General features: G+C 35.8%; 1 protein-coding gene across 1 annotated transcript in view; it reads right to left on the reverse strand.

Annotated features, from left to right (window-relative positions):
• The window catches only part of NBAS (NBAS subunit of NRZ tethering complex), a 191,790-nt gene that overhangs the window by 96,784 nt on the left and 73,929 nt on the right, over positions 1-21,077 (reverse strand). The window contains exons 33-38 of the mRNA XM_086460475.1: positions 13,965-14,078; positions 12,971-13,128; positions 10,052-10,150; positions 3,280-3,447; positions 2,560-2,673; positions 2,190-2,313 (exon numbers count right to left, since the gene is read on the reverse strand). Of these exons, the coding sequence (XP_086316601.1) occupies positions 2,190-2,313; positions 2,560-2,673; positions 3,280-3,447; positions 10,052-10,150; positions 12,971-13,128; positions 13,965-14,078 (777 nt within the window). The remainder of the gene's footprint in view (positions 1-2,189; positions 2,314-2,559; positions 2,674-3,279; positions 3,448-10,051; positions 10,151-12,970; positions 13,129-13,964; positions 14,079-21,077) is intronic.

Consider the following 21,077-nt stretch of genomic DNA (forward strand, 5'->3'; position numbering starts at 1 on the left):
TTAAGCTATTCTTTGTTCTAAAACTCCTTTGGATTAACAGATACGACCAACTTTCCTGGGTTTACTTCAAGTTTAGTACCTAATCTGGTCACAGTGAAATGCAGCCATCAACTGTAGTAACTTGCCATTCAGATCTCATCTTCAACATCCCCACCAAATCTCTATGGGCCATGCAGAAAGACAACTACAATTAGACAGAGATGCACAACACTGCCTTGGTCACGCTAAGTCTGGATTCACTATAATGGCACAACTGAGGAAAGTGTTTTACTGGACCCAAAGTGACGGTTGTTACCACTTCACTTGAAAATGTTCAGTCTACCACCTACATCCAAATAGAAAGGACAAGAAAAGTCAAAGTCCAAGGCTTGTGACTCTACCAAAACCACAAAAGCAGCAGCAAATATCATCTTGATTTTTATCATGTATGGCTGCCTGTGTGGCAACACTGCTGGAGCACGACACTGGTATAGTAATAGAAACAGAGTTTGATGCGTGCTTCAATGTCTCCTAAGACAACGTGCTAAGTACAACTAGGGTTTCTTTGCTTAAACTGCATCTTTTTCCATCTTTGCCGATTCTTCTAAAGGAGCTGAAACCTGCTGCCATAGCTGTCCTATAAAACAGCTAGAAGGAAACAAATAGGATTCAAACTTGTCAGAAAAATCACATAAAATCTGCTGTATTTGTTAGTTACTAGTATAGTAGCTATTAACTCATATTAGCGTTCAAGTTTCATATGGCAAAAATTGTCCCAAAACCTTAGAGCAAGCCTGAAAATATGGGAAAAACACACAATAATAAATGGTATTCATATGTGCATGATTTTTTTTTTAATTTTAATTTTTTGTACTGTGCTATTAATGTGCATATTTTCCAGCTCCACAATCCTGAAAGTGTTAACTGATCATAAGGACTTTCATGGGACTTGATAAAGCAAAGCATTATGAAGGGGGAAGAGGTGGGATCCAACGCTGTTAATCCAGGGTTAAATGCATTAACCATCAGCAAGTTACCAATCCATTCATTTACAGAAAGCTACATTATGCTTATGTGTAAGAACGCTGTCTATTGACTACCAAAAGGTGTCACACAGCAGGACTGCCAAGTACAGAATAACTACAGCTCAGTTTTCCAGAAAACTCTCAGTTCCATAGCACAGTTGGAAGGACTCGTAAGTGAAATTCAGATTGACTATTGAGTAAGAGTGGTGGAAGAGAACAGAAGTATTAAAATGGTAAAAACAGTAGTCTGCACACTTATGGAGGAAGACAGAGGCTCAAAAATTAAAATATATCTCAAAATACTGAATTGACAAGTATGCCAGTTTTCACTAAACAGTTGAAATAAAACTGTGTGGCTTATGAAGAAAGTCTCACTTTAAACTTTCGTCATATTGCAAGTGATTTCATGTACTGATTTTTCATGGCAGAACTTACTACAGAGTAAAATAGAAAACAGAAATCTTCCTTCAAAAGATACTAACAGCATGTAAATATTTAAACAGTTCATTTCTTAAATCAGCAGGAGACAGCCAAAAGGAAAGACAATCATAGGTGGTTTTGTGTGGTTTGTTGTTTTTTGTTTGTTTTTGTGGGCTTTTAAAAAAGTTAAAGTTTCAGTTAACAAATTAAGTATAACCTATAAAACATAGAAATTTCTGAAGACAAGAAGTTCTGATTCCAGAAGCTGCAGTTAAGCATTAATTAGCAAATAAAATACTGTAATGACCCTGCAATACTGAAAGCTGTATACACCATGGCACAAAATCTGAACAAGTGAATACAGAGGCATACAAATAAATAACTTTAACACCAGGTTGCAGATTTCCATTTAAATATCTGTATATGATAGTATTCGGGAAACTTTCAACAATTTTTCCCCCCACAATATTCATAACTTTGTCAGTCCTCAAATATCAGTTTCTGCTTATTTAAATTAGATTTCAGATTTCTAGTCTTTACTGAGCAACTCCTTTTCAAAGTACCACTTCTCTTGAAAACTTTGCAGCTAATTCTGTCTACAGTACTTACCAATGTAAGATGTTGAACCAGATCACAATTCATACAAAATACCCAGGCCATACTTCAGATCATTGTGTGCAATTCTCCATATTTAAACCCAGCCATAGATGCTCCTATATTTACTATATATAGTAAATACAAGAGTGAATATACACATACCCATACCTTCTGTAGTTGGAAGTAGGTCTTTTCCTTCACTCTTTGTTTCTGTTAGTTTCTCTGTTCTCAGCAATACTTCTGCAAAGCTTTCCAAAGAATTGTTCTGGTACGTGCCATAGCTGATTTCAGACTAGAATTAAAATAAGATAACTGACACATGCGCACTACACACTGCAGTTATATTTAGCTCACTTGCATCAGATGCAATTATCTACCTTGCTTCCTGCATTTGCTTCCCTTTCCGTTTAATTCTGGATTTTTTCCTACTATTGCACAAAATTCCAAGTCACAAAAATAATCCAAAATCCATACTTTGACTTATCTATAAGATTTCAACAAAAACCAAACACTTCAGAATTCTCTAACAGAAACTTACTTCTGCAACATATGGATCAGCAATTAGAGACTCATAAAACGGATGACAGCCTTGTTTTTCCACAGTGGCATTTTCTCCAGGCCCACTTTTTAATACATCTCCAAATTCTTGGCCCTGGGAAAAATAAGTATAGTTAAGCCTACCAAAAAAGCTCAGTGATTTAAAAGACTGCACCTGCTGTTCTGAAGGGAACCAACTGTAAATGCAAATACCATTGAATTCAGTGGGGAGCAAGATAGGGGTCAACTTACGTAAGCCAATGCTGAATGAGGTCCAGTATTCTTAAAAAAGGAAAGAGAATCATGCTCAAAAGTAGCATCAGAAAAACTAGTATCATAAACATTATAGAAAATCCACTGAAATAGAGAAGGGAGAAAAGAGGCACGGAAAAGGAACAGCTTTGAACATAAAATTACAGTATTTAAAGAGTGGGCTTCGCTGTGCTTTCTTCCCCAAAGTTCTGAAGTTCTGTCAAATTTCAACTATGCCTTCTCATACTATGCTAAGAAAGCAAGAGAAAACAGATTAGAAAACAAGAAAAGGAAACAGCTTTAGACCCCTTCTTTCATTGGGATTTTCTTGCAAACAGTCCTGGGATGTCTCTAGTTCATTTATTGATTTGAGGTCTTCAGTTATCAGATACCTACAAAGGAGACTGACTTTTATACTAACATATCAGGGAATATGTAAACATCTGGAGACACATCAGCAATCCCTTACATGTAATGGTCGAAGATAAGTTAATGATCTCTTCCACCACTGTCCATCACTGACAGCATGCAGCATGGCTTTTGTAGTCATAGTTGTGTTAGACAACACCTTCATGGTTTTTGATGTCGTCCAGTACAACAAATCAGCAGACTGGCTAGAGGAGACGTTGGTTTCATCCTGTGAGCATATCCAACACACAATGGCAAGTGTTAGACTCATGCTTTAGTTAGGCTAATGACCTAAAGCCAAACGCATGAGAGTTCAGGCACGCTAAGTTAACAATATATTTTAATGATCATTAATTTAAGCAGCACCTGTTATAAAAACAAACAAAAGACAAGTTAAAAGTGATTTAGAAGTTTCAGTCCAAAGTAAGTAGCATGATCAGCAGAACATTTTGCCCCTTATTTGGCTATAATCTCTTGCTGCCACAGACACAGTTGGTTTTAATTCCAAAGTTTGTAATGGTAATTTTACATAGCTGCTGAATGCTTCTGTTAAAATAACGTTCTCTCTACGAATGAGAAGATTGAGCATGCTAAAATTAATCTTCAATAATTCAAGAAAGGTGATAGTAGAGACAATCTTCTATTTGTACAGAAGTAGCATTAATTAAGTTGAATTCTCAGTAGGGGAAACGGAGAAAAGATGTAAACATTCATCTAGAACAAGTGAAAAAGTATCATCAAAATTTGAAATTCTGCAGTCTTCACTTACAAGGTACTGAATACAGCAAATGTAAAAGACTGCAAAAAAAGAATTGAGACCCCAGCCTATTCTCAATCACAAACTGCTTCTGCAATACATGCACGTATGTGTCTACACGTTATCCTACAAAACATCTTCACTCAGTCTCAGTAAAGTCACATGTAAGTCAGTTCTTAAAAGGTGAAGACATGTTCCACAAATGGAGCTTTCTGCACAAGCTCTTTCTCACATAAAGCATTTAGATAATATCCAGAATATCTACATTGGTTGATCTATGCTATTCCAGTCCTGAAAGGTTTGTGTTACTTGCATGCTTTACAAAGCTTACACATTAGACATAAATATATAATTAACATAATATAAACACACTGTCTTTAGCAACAGACAACATAAATATTTTCCTCCATACAGCAAACTTCAACAACTTTATATCCCATGTTTCTCCCTAGCAACTCTACGATTCCTTTCCCCATACACTGAAATGTACTGAAAGAGAAAAATTCTACCTGTGTAACTGAATGTGAGGTATTAGTTTACAACTTACTAACTCATGAGAAAATCTCAGACATCACAGTAAAAGGATGCCAAGTTATGCTCAAGTGAATTATGTCCCACCATAACCTCGTCAACAAAACATGTCAGCTTCAGTGAGGTAGAACTGCACTGTAGACAAACTTATTTTTAGTACCTTTTACTGCAGTATGCAGTAAATCACTGCCTCAAGCTGACTACTGAAGGAGCTGGTCCATCTTAAGTCCTTCTTTCCATCAAGGCTTCAGCACTTTTTCAGTCTTTTCTGAAATCATATTCTGCATTTTACGGATGCACCACTAATGAACTGAATGGCTAGACTGGAAATTTCAGCTCTTACTTCACCAAATGAAAAAAGAGCATGCCTAGTCCAGCAATGCCAGTATGTTTACTCCTCTGAAAAGCAAAAAGCAACAGAAAATCCTAGGTCTGGTGGCTTGGGGGGTGGGGGAGAATGTCTTGTTTGTTTGTTTTTTAAATAAAACACTCTTGGTACTTAGTATAAAAACTTTTTGTATTCTGTACATAACATTTGAAATAAATTACTGATTTCTCTCTTTGCCTCCATTTTTAATTAGATGCTGCAGGACACCTAACTGATTCCTTATGGGGAAAAAATAAACCAAACCAAAACAGAACCAGGAAGAAAAAACCCACCCAAGTTCTCAACTGCATTTGACTAAAACTTTTTTTTTTCTTTTTTTTAAAATAAACCTCCTTCAGTAGTGTAAAAACTAATGGGATAACTTGTATGCTGGTGTGTATGCTTCTATAGCTCTACTGTTATCAGATAAACTCTATTGATTTTTTTCTAAAAATAATTTCAACTCTTATGAGTAATTATAGTCTTCTCTGCGCAAACAGGAATCCTGTTTTCTTAAAAGCCATTCCTCTGTGTATGTGGAACAGCAACACTTTCATGCTATGACTTTTTGATGTCCTGAATCAATCTCTCACGAATTTATTTCTTAAAGATTGTTGGAGATCCCATCTTAAGAAGACAACTTGAATTGTATCCTTTAATTGTATCTTCAGGAGGAAGGTATAGTTTTGGGGTTTTGAGGGGTGTTTGGGGAAAGTTATTTTCTTATATTATTTTGTCCTTTATAAAAGTAAGCACTTCTGATTAAAATCAAAATAATAATATCAACAATAACAACAACTTATTATTCCTAAATTAGCAGCTCAAAAATTTATATGAATCCAAAGTGGTGTAAAAACAACCAACAAATTCTGAATTATCAAGACACTCTAAAATAACAGCTAAAATATTTACATATATACCTATGCTCATACATACACATAATTCCAAACAGTCAAAACTGGACAAAACCCAAAGTTAACTATTTTTTAAATAAGCCACAGAAGAGAGAGGAGTAAATTAGAACCCCTGCAACATGGATTTTTTGTGTTTTTTGGTCTTTAATGACAATCAGTCAATGTGCAAGGATTAAAACAAACCACACATTGTATACAGCTTATGCATTAAGAGTTATTATGCATTAAGATTATGAGGGAAAGAAAGTAGAACAGATTCTGTTCATAAGACAGAACATCACGTATCGGCTTTCCTTTTTCTTTTTCCCTTTTCAGTACTTCCATTGGAAAACAGCAATTTAAAATAGTCTCTTTCACAGAAGTATTCATGTTTATTCTACAGTTATGTTTTGTGCCTTAGAGGATTTTGGTTTGTTTGGGTTTTTTCTTTGTTTTGTTTTGTTCTTTTTGTATTGTATGTTACAGCTAATGAATCAGTCTAATTGAAAACTCCAGTCCTGCACAGATAAACCAGACCCTAGATAAGAGACTACAGAAAAGATTCAGCTCAAGACGACAACACTAAAATTCAGGTGTCACTGAATGTCTAAGCTCTTATTAGGGCTACAATGTCACTGGAACTGAAAAATTAATGCAGCCTTAAGCATAGGCATTGCATGTGATTCAATTGCTTAACGACAGGCTTTGATGACTGTCTGAGCTATATGGCAATAATTAAGACAGTTGCATAACACTTGTAGATCTGACAGAGGACCTAGACTTTTTGAGTCAGTGGCTAAAGGTCAGGAGGATTCCTTAGGGCATCTCAAATCGCTGTATCTACAATTAAGTAACGGAATCAACCACCTACTGACTGATTAACTGCATTATTCTCTATGCATCATTGACGAGATCTCCACTGACTACACCAGGAGTTTAAACAGTGCATGTACTGAGCTCCACATTGAGATTTTTCTCCTTCTCTGCACAAGAGTTCGGTGACACTGTAGATGAACACAATTCCTTCGGGAATTGCAGCTACGTCTTCCTATGAGAAGAACCCCAATTTAGTTATTAGAGAATTACAACCAGTACATTTACTAAACCACAAAACACAGCTTCAGTGAATCTCAAATAAAATAATATTTAAAAAAAAAACCCAACAAACAAAACAAAAAACACAACAGAATTTGAAAGAGCAGCTGGAGCATTATTTTTGTCCTGAGGTTCCAAAGACTCCAGGTGGAAGAATTCCCAGTGCATGCCACAAAGACAACGTTCCCTAATCATTTCTAACAAGCAGTGATAAAAATACATGGCATATCAATTTAATGTACACAAATGTTTTAAAAGATCCTAACTTTTCCTAGATCTAGTGCTTGCAAAAAATGCAAAAGCAAAGAAGATGCTAATGCTCTGTTAATTGGAAATTTTCTTCTCCTTAAGCAACGTTTAAGAAAAGCATTCCTATAATTTGAAGATACTCTCCTCTAGAAATTATGTCTGCTCTCCTACCAAAGAGTTTGTTTTCCAGGAAACTTCAAACTGCAAATTTCTCTTGTGCTGATATGCCACTTTACAGTAATTACATTTTCACATTCAGATATGTGAAAGATAATGATTTTATTTATAACAGATGTAATGCATGTTTTAAGTATTACGCAGATTTAACACAAAGTCAGATGTCATTTACAAGGCAATCGATGGTTATTATTTCTACTGTTTAAACACAACACAGCATCTCATGACTAAGCATTATATTTTAATTTAATAATGTTAGCAATAATATTCAGAAATGCTTTTCACGAATCAAGACATTAATTTTCTCACTGAGACATTCTGTTTGAGAGGCACAGATTAGTTGCTGAGCCATTTACAGCATACAACAAAGAGAAAAAAGTGTGGCAACTAATGATTAAATACTAGATGAAGGTAAGAAGAGGTAGAAAAAGGTCACTAAAGCTTTGAAAGGGAAAATTAATATACTTACAGACAGGTATTTTTAATGCAACAGAGAAAGAGATGCCCAAACATATATGCTAGAAGAAGCTTAGGCAAGTCAAGATAAGGAAAATTACATTTAGAGCATCAATTTGACAACCTATCAATAAGTGAGAAAGAAGAACATTTGTCAACTCCTTGAGACAAGGATGCTAGAAGTTAATCAGGACATAAGTGAAAAAGGAGTAAAAAGAAAGAGAACCAAAAAAATCTTATAGTTTGTTTTTTCTTTAAAGAATCTGAATTTCTGTGCAAGACAATGAAGGTGAAACATGAGGAATTAACTGAAGTGGAACTATGGGGATTGCAGTTATGGGATTCAGTAAAGTCAGAGAAAGTGAGTTATTGAATATATTGCTTTTCTAACATGTCAGATGTCTGTAACAAAGGAAGGGTTATAGAGTGACTAAATTGTTGGCTGTGTTTCCTCCTGTGTCATTGCAAGAAATGAAAGAAGCTATAAATCCCTACTAAGTCAACTGGGAGAGAACAAAAAGAATTAGCAAATACACAGAACTCATTTCATAGTGTAACACTCTGAAATATGACATGCGAAGAAGCTATATTAAAACAGAATGAAAAAAACTCAATGCAGCAACATACAAACTTGCCAGGTCAACTGTCTGCCTATTCCCAACTCTAAACAGACATCCAACCACAACTAAGGGGGAAAAAAAAAAGAATGAAAGATATATTGGAAAAAATAAGAGTGGAAAACTTTCTGAATGCAAATTCCCCAGCATAATGAAAATTGCTTCAGATATCCAAACTGAACTGATAATGAAGTTAATTAGTGAGTTTGCTCAACTCTGATAAATCCTCAAATAAGTTTCTTAATAATTTATATGCACGTATAATTGTTCTGCCACAACACACAGTCAATAGTACTACAGCAAATGAAAAGTGATGCATGACAAATTATTATATACATTAAAATATTGTAAACATATACATCCACATCAGAAGGTTCCACAATTTTATTAACATCTACTTAATACTCTTCCTCTCTGATAGATTCATTTACCAGTTTCTAGAAAATATAAAGCATTTGTGCCAGTGAAACAGACCTGTTATTCATATCAATGATTCTAGCAGATACATGACGTGTTTAGCTCTCTTCCTCTGTTTTCAGTGCTATCTTACTTTCCTGCTCATTTATTTTATATGTATGCAAACCCGTGTGTGTATTTACATATGCATATACGTATACGAAGTATGCATGTATGCCTATATATATATATATATATATATATGAAAAACATACACAAAATGCAGACATATACATAGAAGTTATCTGTTCCCATTCCAGTAACATGAAGGAGAGGCATGTTTTTTTAAGCCACACAGTGTTAAACATGCCAAAGGCAAAGACTAGCATGTTCCACCTAGTGCTGCCATTGGTAAAACCTCCCCAAGGTTGTAACATTAAGGATGCTGCAACTCAGATACTTTTCTCGAAAAGCCAGACTATGCAACATAAAACCACCTTTTTTCTTCTTTCTCTACTCTTTCCTGTATTTCTTTAAGGTTTTTGCCCCCCCTCCCCGCCCAGGATACATTTATCATCTACAGAAAAATTTAATTAAACAGAAAACAGATGAAAGAATAACTTAGAATTTTCAACTCTGAAGAGGATGAAAAAGACATTCCTTTCTTTCATAAATAGGTAATTACATTGTCTTTAAAGAAAGAAATGTACTTGCAATTGTATGTGTACAAACTTAATTTATGAAAATAATAAACATGAAAAGTAGAAGTAATATTAGACGTTTTCCTGCTGCTTTGCCTCTATTCCCACAAAACACTCACTGATCTTACACACAAAAATAATTTCACATGCAGTATATGACAAAGAAGCCATAAACTTTATGATACACAGAACAAAAGGGAAAAATAAGTTTAATTCAGGACATTTTTTAATAAATATGTAGTTCAGTTTTATTTTCAAATGTTTTACTTTAAAATTGGAATAGATTTAAAAAATCAAACCAACATTAATGTATGTTATCATGTTAGGTTTTGTTGCACTTTTCTCCACCTCTGGGTTTATTTTTTATTCTACGGTGCTAAGACTGTGCAGGAAGAAGCAATGAAAAATCAGAAAAGACTAAGTATAAATACATAAGCAAAACCTTCAATTTAAAGCAATCTAAGAACAGAAATTAGTAGAAATCTTTAATGTGCTAATCTAGTAAACAGGTAGATGTTGCTTAAAACTCAAATTCAGCTCTTCAGCATAATGCAGAATAAAATCTGCATTTAAAAACCTCTCTTTAAAGCTTACCTCTGTATCCTTACTGATCAATGAAGAAGGTCCTGAGATATTTACATTCTCACCTCCTTCCGAAGGAAGAAACTGGTAATTCACAGCCTGATAAAGAATCTATAAACACAAAATAAATAGAATCTCTTACCAGTCAAATAATTAAAACTAAGAATTATGACTGATATCATAGGAAATCCAAGAAATTCTGATGTACATCTTCCATGGTAGAAAAACAAGGGTGCAAGGAAAGACGTGGAGAATAACACATCGGTATCATTGGCATGCTCTCACTGTTGTAGTCCCCAGACAAAATGACCACCCTGAGGGTGGTGAGGCACTGGCACAGGTTGCACAGAGCAGCTGTGGCTGCCCCCTCCCTGGCAGTGTTCAAGGCCAGGTTGGATGGGGCTTGGAGCAACCTGTTCTGATGGAAGGTGTCCCTGCCCATGGCAGAGGGGCTGGAACTAGGTGATCTTTGAGGTCCCTTCCAACCCAAACCATTCTATGTTCTCGGTGACTTTTGTGCAATCTTTTTCACACAATGCAAGACTTTTTTATTATTTTTTTTTTTAAATTATAGGCACCCTGCTGTACTACATAGGCTAAAGAACTTTCATGAAAAACATCCATTATCTGAACTGTGCCTCTAAGGTGTTGGGTAACTCCACAGAAACAAGTGTTAACACAAGATAGGAGTTTTGTCAGCAGAATTTCCACAGGCCATAGAACTGATGAAGGTCTGCAAAAAGACACTTAAAGCTGTTTAACATCATCAGGTCAGCGTGACCTTCTGATGAAGATTTTCTGCATGTATCTATCTACCAATGTATAAAGACAGAGTGCTTGGACAGAACATGTAGTACCATGCCCTGGTTTTGGCTGGGACAGAGTTAATTTTTTTCCTAGTAGCTGGTATAGTGCTGTTTTGGATTTAGTATGAGAATAACGTTGGTAACACGTTGATGTTTTTAGCTGTTGCTAAATAGTGTTTCTGCGAAGTCAAGGATTTTTCAGCTTATCGTGCCCTGCCAGCGAAAAGGTTGGAGGGGCACAAGAGCTGGGAGGGGACACAGCCAGGACAGCTGACCCAAACTGGCCAAAGGAATATTCCATACCATATGACGTCATGGCCCGTATATACACTGGGGGGGAGTTGGCCAGGAGGGGCTGATCACTGCTTGGAGACTGGCTGGGCATCAGTCAGCAGGTAGTGAGCAATTGCACTGTGCATCACGTGTCTTTCTGGGGTTTTATTTCTCTCTCTTTTTTACCTTCCTCTTCATTACAATTATTATTATCATCATTATTATTATTATTTTTTTATTTCAATTATTAAATGGTTCTTATCTCAATCCATGAGTTTTACTTTTTTCTGATTCTCTTCCCCATCCCACTGGGAGGGGTGGGGGAGGAGACAGAGTGAGTGAGCAGCTATGTGGTGCTTAGTTGCTGTCTGGGGATAAACCACGACAGACCATTAACGAACAGAGCTGAAAAGCTTACGCTTAGTTTATGGAGAAAGTAATTGCAGAAGAAACTGATTAAACATGCTTTGACTCAAATCATGACTTGGGTTTGGCTTCCTGGGGCAAATACAAAATTAACTACCACTGCACTGCTGCTGCAAATGATACTGCACTACCAGGGAAACTTGAGCAAGAAATTCAGTCTCAAGTTTAGTGAATGGAGGAGACGGAGAATATTTTCCCTTGGAGAAGCAGGATGCAAGCGGGTAATAACCAGTGGCTGCGCAGCTGCACTGCATTACAACTAACAGGACCTGAAGCCTTTGGAAGGAATGAGACAGCAATATAGAAACAGGGAATTGACAGAAAGTCTAACAAATTTTGGTTTTTACAGTGATGTCTGACTTCAAATTCTAATTCTAGGTACAGGCATGTAAGGGGAGGAACAAGTTTTATTGTACAGGTATCTAGCCTGCAAAGATTCCACTCACGTTTAAGCTCATAAAAGTACCTACCTCTCTCAAATTTGAGTGCTTTCATGATGAAAAAAAATATTCAATAGCTTGCAGGAGCTAGACTTTAATGTTACGCTGTTACTGAAGCAGCACATGTTACCTATATTTCTCATACACATTGCTATAGTAGCAATTTTGTAAAGAAAAAGGCTATGCACTCGCAGCTGCCTTAATTAGACTGCATATGTACTGTAGGAATTGCTCCCTTCTCCCCCATTCTTCAGACACAGCATACAAGCCCTCTAGGATGCTCTATTACACAAAGATAAATCCATGAACATTGTGAACTCTTAGACAACTAAGAAAATTATGAACTCTTAAACAAGTAATAGTACGTAGGCCAAGCCACAATCACAGTTTTCAAAAGGTTTGCTATGTTATCTTGCCATAACTTGTACCTAAATGCCACAATTACATGTTCTCACATCTATAGTATGATCAGCTGAACACCTAAGACATGATTCTATTAAGAAGTCAGCCAGTGCAGAGTTAATAAAGATGGCTCAGATATAAAGCCTGTTGTAGTTGTTAAAAACATTACATGGTTGAAATCAGTGCAAAAAGAATTTCATTGTATATTGGGTAGAGATCATAAAAACGTAAGAATAAACATTTAATAGACATTTAAGCGGGCATTTAATGAAGTTGCAGTACAAGGTGTAAACACCTGGAAAACATTGAAAAAATTGTTTAACTTCATTTGCAAATAAAATGTTTAAATCGGGCAATAAACGAAGAAACTAAAAGTACTAAAGACAGAGAACACAATTGCACTCCTGCTTAAGAAGCCAACTCAAGATATAAAAATGCTTATAAAGAGACAGATTTGTTGAAATATAACTGGAAGTAGAAAAATAGAGTAGAATAAACATGAACTTGTTGAGGGGTGGAACCTAAAGGAACAACTTTACTTTGGCAAGCATTGAACTTGCATGAAAAGTTTCAGAAACACCTACCTGGGTTTGCAGTGAGCTGCTCACTCCCAACAATGCCTCTATGGCACTTGGGGGACAGTGTGTCAGAGCAAAAGCCATGAGTTCCTGACGCATACCCAAATCATGGTAACCCTCTGATTGCCCAAGCTGACTGCATACTTCCCAGCTTTTAGAATAACCTACAAGGGAACAAAAAAAGTACTTCTGAGATTGGTAAAGTTCACAAGTGATAGGAAGATGCTGCATTATTCTTAAGGTATGAAATAAAGGAGGGCACGTGGTATTCTTGCTGACCCTTAACATCCCCTGAGAAAGGAACCATAAAGGTTCCATAAAACAGAGATGTAACTCAACTTAAGACTGACCAAATACATAAAAGATTAATTATTAACATATTGCAGATATCAGTACAATAGGCATCTGTAAGCCTACACACTACATTTTCACATATTGCAATACGAAAATCAAATTTTACTTCAGAGCATGATATTGAACACCTTACTAGAGCGGCTGTTAAAAAAAAAGTGTAAAATACATCACTTGATATAATAAAAGAACCTCAATTCATCTCAGACTTTTCCCCCTCAAACTTAAGGCAGAAAAGAACAAAAGAAACAAATTCCATCTTCCTTAGTATCTTGACATATACATCATTTACCACCACTCATACCCTCACATATAAAAATTACACAAACACCAATATTTTAAGTTTTGACAGAAAGGTAAGACATCTAAAAGACCTGAACATTCCTACTAGTTGCAGTCACATATTTTTACCTGTTTGAGAGAGGTATAACATAGAAAAAATAAGAAATTGATTCACAGAGGAATATAGAAAAAGCTGCTATTTACATCTTAATTCCATGGAGATGTCAGTTCACTTCCACAAACAAAATGTAACTGATTTTTGAATGAAAAGGACCAATCTGAAGTACAATACTTCACAGTAAGCTAAGAATGAGAACTCAGACTTCCACCACCATCACCCCACACAATCCCCATTTATTCATTTTACCTGCGGCCATAAGCTCCTGGCAATGCATACTAGCTGCTTTGTAGTCCTGGAAACTGAGAGCTTGTTCCACTAAAAGGATTAAAACTTGACCTTTTCTCTCCATCTGATCATCTCCTGTAAGAAAAATCCAACGTTTTTATTAGTTAATTGGAATTAATGGTCGACTTAAGCTTGCTACTTTATTACCTAGCAAAACTATATGCCACAAATGAAAAGCCCATCTTGAAACTGAAGCAGAAATAAAATTATCTGCTTTTTCCTGAAGGAAACAATAAAAACAGTTACATATTTTAAAAAACATTGGCATCACAGATAGCTAAAAGAAAACTACACAGCATGTTATGTCTAGGTTAAAAAAAAAAAAAACAGTTTTGAAAACTATATTTATGTGATGGCCAAGTCATAGATCAAAACTGGTATTTAAGGTATATGACATATATATAAATCAAAATCCTGACATTGAAAAAAAAACTTCTGTGAACTGCAATAGAAGAATAATTCTGAAATTTTTAATTGTTTCTTACAGTATACAAAGCCCCAGTTTAAACTCCCACTTCATGGAGCCAAATAATTCATGAAATGTGGAAGACACAGGTATTTAAAAATTATTACCCTCATAACTTGAGCGAGTAGATCTGAAACTATTTTTTCACACAATACACACATCTTGGTCACCAGGCCTTTTGGACAATGCTTCTTCCTCCAGTTAGGAGTCAAAAGTAACACTTCAGATACTATTGATCTCTTCTGACTAAAGTTCCATTGACAGTCTTTGCAGAAAAGTGTCCTGACCTTAATACATCAGCATTCACAGATGAAAATCTAATCAGACAACTTATCTCCTTTTCAAAGCCAGTTACAGTCAATACAAACAACATTTATACCTGTCACCCTTTACCAGTCATCTTTTTTTTTTTTAAGCTTTTTCCAATTTAGAGTCAACACAAGAGAATGAAAGTTACTTATTTTTCTGATGTCTGTTGGTCCAGTGTTATGCTCAAAATAGCATGTATGTCCATGCACTGTATGAGAAGGCCACTAAACATACACAGAAAAAAAAAAGTCTCACGCTATTAATTTTAATTTGGGAAAGAAGGATGGCAAGAAGCTAATAAAAATGAGTGGATTTTTTTCAATGCAAGCTTCTTGTTCATGTTTCTCCCCTATTATTAAAAGCAATTTTATGCACTGCTGTTACAGTCATTTGAAAAGGGCACTGGTTTATGAAACTGTATTACTACAACTCATGAAATGCAAATGTTTCAGAAGGTTAAACAGATCAGATTCCAAAAACCATTTAAAGAGTACATGTTCTTAAATTGCATAGTTGTTATTTTTAACTCTACTTTGTGGGTCCATCACCACAGGCAAAGCAAATTTCTTTTTAAAGCTTTCTCAAAAGAAGAGATGTAGCAGTTGCACTAGAATGACATTCAGGGAAGTGAAGTCACCCTAATTACTGAACTCAATCAAGATTCCCCTAATCCCAGCACGTCATGACTAACTCAGCTGGGAGAACAGGTTAGCTTCCCATCATTTTATCTTTTGGCCTCTTGCTCTATATACTGCCAACAGAAGATGTTGCGAATTAATCACATCCAAGGCTCTTCTGTTGCAACATTTTGCCCTCTGGAACCTGGGAACTTCTCATCCAGGCAAAAGCAATTACAGATGACAAAGAGGTGCGTCCATCTACACAAGCTAAATGTGAACTGTCATTTCTGTAAGCAAGAGATCTGTACTTGCCACTCACCTTCTGATGCCCACTTCACCCTGACAGCTTTACTACTTACAGAGAGATTTGACTAAGTAGCAGACACAGATATAAGGCAAGAGAAATAACCAAACTGTTGTTCCTCAGATTTCAGCCAGACAAAATAATCACCTTCATTTATTACTACTAAAAAATCAGTGGGATTGGAGGGAAGAGAGGAAGAATACTTAGAGCAAGGAATGATATTCTTCTTAATTGTGCTTGAGCAGTCATATGCTGATAAGTCCCCCATCCCCAATGTTTTAGTTAATTAGTTTTGGCGCAGTAGGATCCATCTCTGCATGTTTTACAAAAGCACAAGCATAAAATATAAGGTTTGTTCTTCTTCCAGTCCATGGCTATACTTGCTCATCTTGTATCCACTGTTCACTCATTTAAACCTCCATTATCTTGACACACGCTGTTATGCCACAGAACAACCATCAGCTCTGACTGACATGACTACTGAGTCCCCTGCACTGCACAGCCCAAGTTCTTATTCATATAGCCTTCATTGCCTCAAAGTGCAGTCACTTAAAACAGGACTAGCTGCTGCTCAGAAGCACAATCTTGTTCTTCTACTCAAACATGAAAAAATCCACTGCTTCAGCTTTGTGACGCCTCATTTGAAGGTATTTTTAATAATAAAGTCTTATAAAAGTGAAAGTTTTGAATTCTAAATTGTTCCCTTTGCCATTTTGACTGACAGCCAAGATTTAAAACCAAGAAAGGTTCAATAACAAAAACTACTAAAATGGTGACCTTACTATGTTACACAGTAATTCTCCATTAGGCCTTAATGTTAATATCTGACATCCAGACTCAAATAAATCAAGTTCAGAAACTGGAAAGGATATCTTACTTTTTGTTTCCCTTTTACTATCTGTGAAAGTTTGTGTGTGTTCAGCTCCTTCGGACTATTACCTCCTTACGTCATAAGGAAAATGCATTTACATTCTAAGGGTTACTCCACCCAGTAAGATTTAGGTCTCCAACATTCTTTTCTATCTTTCTGTTATGATGTTTAGCATTCAGATAGACGTTGATACAAGCAGATATGGCACTACACCTGAAAGAAGGTTGTAGCGAGCTGGGTGTCAGTCTCTTTTCCCAAGTAGCAAGTGACAGGACAAGAAGAAATGGCCTCAAGTTACACCAGGGGAGGTTTAGATTGGATATTATGAAAAATTGTGTTGAGTCACCACCCCATCTTTCTACAAAGATGTGTAGATGTGGCACTTAAGGGCACAGTTTAGTGGTGGACCTGGCAGTGCTAGGTTAATGGTTGGACTCGATCTTAAAGGCCTTTTCCAACCTAAATGATTCTATGTTTCTATTACAAATAATGAGATGAAAAATATGGAAACTCAGAAATAATAGAAAATAATTTTTTCTTGAGAAATAAAGGATGTTCAAACACTTTTTAAAAGTTTAGCTCCAATTTGGGTCATATAAGGAAAAAAAAAAAAGACTTATTAAAACACTTTGGTTAAGATGCATGTTATATGTGAGTGGATGAAACATTATCTCGAGAATTCCAGTAATTCTCCAGAAATTCCACATCACCTACATTTAGGAGATCAGAAACCATCTCTATGGTTACTTCCACATGCATTAAGCAACAAAGTCAGTGTTGAGGAAGGTGAATTTCAAAAATAAGCTTTGACTTATCAACGTGAGCAAAGCTTAAAGTTACTAGAATTAGCTTATGGATATTAAATTTCACTGAATTACCACAGAAAGTTGTGAGAAAATAAAATAATGAACATAAAACATTTATAGAGTGCCTAACTCAAGAAATAAAGAACAATGCTCCTTAGATCTTTTTGATACACAGTAACAGTAGAGAAGATGCTCTTAATTTCTGACACATTAAGCTTTTTTTTTTTAAAAAAAAACTTTTTTTTTTCTTTTTGCTCCTCTCTTTTGTAAGCAAGTAACTGCAGAACGTGAATTCTTTCACATCCTTTCTTAACTGAAAGCGTGGAGTAAGTGAGGATCTCGAGATGTAGAACAGTTCCAGCTCCCTGAGCAGGTGCAGATTTTCTGGCTGTCACGCTGAACACATTCTCCCTCACTCACTTTACCCATCTGTGAAATTAAGATAACACTTGCGTGCTTACTTTACAGAGGTAGGGGCATGAGGCTTAAGTAGAGTTTACTGTCATTAATCAAATACTTTAAAGCAATTAAGAAGCTAGCTGATATATCATTACCTAAGCAATATTTTAGCTTTGATAAGTATGAATATAAATTCCATTACTCACTTTCAGTGCTGCTCTCTAAACAACTGTATTCAGAGAACACAGCTCCCAAAGCTCCTTGAGGATGACCAAGTGCACTCTACCCTTGTACGTACAGCAAACGCATTCTTTTAGAATTGAAATTAAAACACATATGCTCATAGTATTTTATAGGCTATATATTATATATAGTATAACATAGCATATACTATATACACACACATATGTATACAATTTATATAGGTATGGATAGATGTAGCAAGCAAGTCTTTCATATCACATGGGGTGGAGTGGCAGGGGGAGCAAAATCCAGTTCACAGACAAAGCACAAGAAAGCACTCTACTGGTAGATACACACAGTGGATCGGGAACAGAAGGGACTGCAAATTTGAGCATACATAACCAATACCGGTCAGTATGTTCCGCAAGACAAAATTAGAACTTCTTTCACAGCAAAGGTGGATCATAAATCAGGATAATTGTATAAATAGTGAAAACCAATTAGGGACAAAAAACAATTCCTTCTTCCAGCAGCACTTTATTTAATTCTTCATTAAGCAAGTCCATAAAGTTCAGTCCCTAGATTCTTTTTCAATATCCAGAATCATCCCAATATATCTCCTTAAAACCATTCGCTTTCATCATAAGCTGTTAGAAATCAAGTCACCCTTTCCCAGTAGTTTTAAACCTGGTAACAAAGACTATTTGTGCTAAAACTACAAGGAAGGTTTTCCTTTTTTAATGTTCAGTCTAAAATAAAATATACTCATTCATGAATCTTAAAACCTATATGCGTGAGCTGCCCCTTTGGCTATAAGCTAATCTGTGGAATAATATTAGCCCTTGTTATCATTCTTATTGCCTACCAAGTCCTAAATTAATTCTTCATCATAATAATAATTGTAATTCAATAACTTAAGTCAACAGATACAGAAATACCATTTCTACATGTCTTGCTCTAATACTGGTTTTTAATACCTACTATTAAATTTTATAAGACTCTTCACTTACAGACTATGATCAAGGCTTTGTCAGCATTCCACTTAAAACCTGGTTTTAAAGTTACTGTTAGCCTAGCTATTAAAACAATATGCAACTTCAAATTCAGTGTAAGGTTCGCTATTCCACCACTCAGTGGAAGTACATACAGCAGTAATTGAGGACTAAAGAGTACAGCTCTACAGACTTCCTTTAATCTGTTGGAAAAATATTGCATTTGCATACATGACAGAATAGTCATAACGATCACATTTGCTTTGTATGCTTTCAGATACTGTTCCGGATATCCGTCAATGGAGTGGAATGTCAGGCGTAAAAAATTCAGCAGTAATAGTGGCATGCTGTTTATAGCTTTCAAGTCCAGAAAAACTAAAAAAGATTAAAGAAATATTGAGTTTCTTAAAATGAAGGAAACCTGTTTTCCATAGCCCGTCTCCTACAACAAATAAGTTTACATAAAACTCCCAACCGTGGCATTCTCATGCTGAATTCGTATCTTGCTTATAAATGAATATCCTGTACAGAAAATAGCCTTTCTATCAAAGTAATACAATTATCACCCCTCAGTGACAGTGAAATGGTTTTCAATCGCAAAAGCTTAAAACTACTTACTTAAACTAAAAAGAAAACAAACGAAGACCCACAAAAAATGCCACCACATCCACCACCACAGAAAGTCACTACTGGAAATATTTTCTTGCTATTTTTTCTTTTCAAATAAATGTTATTCTATAACCAAAAGATAACTTTGAAAGTGACTGAGTAATTTGTTTATTTAGCATACAAGACAGGAAAAGCAAGTGTCAAAATAGTGTGTTCCTTACCTAGATTCACACTTGAAATATACTTTTACTACTAAAACTTCATACTTACCACAGGAACAACCATTAGGATTATCCCTGAGGTTAACCAGTAAAAGTCAGAGCACCCAACACTCTTAGAATAAATGTGTAATTTGTGGTGCAAGTACTAGTTTTTAAATCATCCACATCCTTAAAAATTAGCCACCTCACAGGTTCATCTTCTGGCTTTTCCAGCCCAGTAACAGCATGGAAGAGAAAAATCAGGAGCCCATTTTGTCATCTGGCTTTAAATCTCTCTTTTTAAATCACTCTTTTCAGTGAGGTCTCAGTAAGTGCCACTGTGATTATAACACTAGCACACAGACATTACCATATCAATGAGCTCTATATGAATTCCCTAAAGTTCTCTACCTAATATATGTTGCCTTTCATCTTTCAGTCTCTGGAGATGGGAGCCAGGAGTTTGTTCCTTGTTCAAAGGCACATACCAGGGCACTATAGATGCTGATCGACAACTAAGGCACTAAGATAACACTAATGGACGAAAAACTTTGTGGTTTTAGGCTTCATAGAATCACTGTGGATTTTGCTTTTCCTTCTCTCATATAAAGAGAATCTTTTAGATTCAAAAAGAAGGTAAAATAAAAATCAGCTTCATTAGCCTAAAGAATTTTAAGAAAAACTGACAGATTTTGACTTCGTGCAGGAGGCAGCAGAGAGGAGAGGGAAAGATCTGTACAGCAATCTTATGAACCAATACAGAGACATTTTTCCCAAAAGTCTTGCAAGCAGAGAAAAAAAAAAAAAAAAAAAAAAGAGAAATTATGTCTGTCATTCTAGTTTTGCTACAGAACAGGATATTACATGTAAAGGGAACAAATACGTAGATTGGATCCAGCTACCTCACATGGTACCATCCCTCCCCTCTACCAACTTCCATGTAGCAGTGCTACATAACAGGAGCACTGAGCTTACCAGAGTCACAACAACACTTCCAGTGATTCACCTCCTTAGGATCTAGGTATCTTGGGAGTTCAACAACCTAACCTCTGTTCGTAACCTCACCCAACCCCCCTGAATATCTCCCTTCCTATATTTAATACTACACAAAAATTGCCAACGCTAAGCTTCCTAAAAACCTAAGAAAAAATTCTTAAATCATTTAACAAATAGAGAGAGAAAGGAATTAGCCAAGCATGCATCAGTGACAAAGCCAGTATGCATTGATTTTATATAGCACACTGCATGAAATATGAATTTCTATTTTATATTTCTATATCCTGTTTCTACATCATACAAATACAGCAGTATTGTA

The sequence above is a fragment of the Leptosomus discolor genome, chromosome 2 (genome assembly GCF_034619465.1).
Source record: "Leptosomus discolor isolate bLepDis1 chromosome 2, bLepDis1.hap2, whole genome shotgun sequence".
NCBI lineage: Eukaryota > Metazoa > Chordata > Aves > Leptosomiformes > Leptosomidae > Leptosomus > Leptosomus discolor.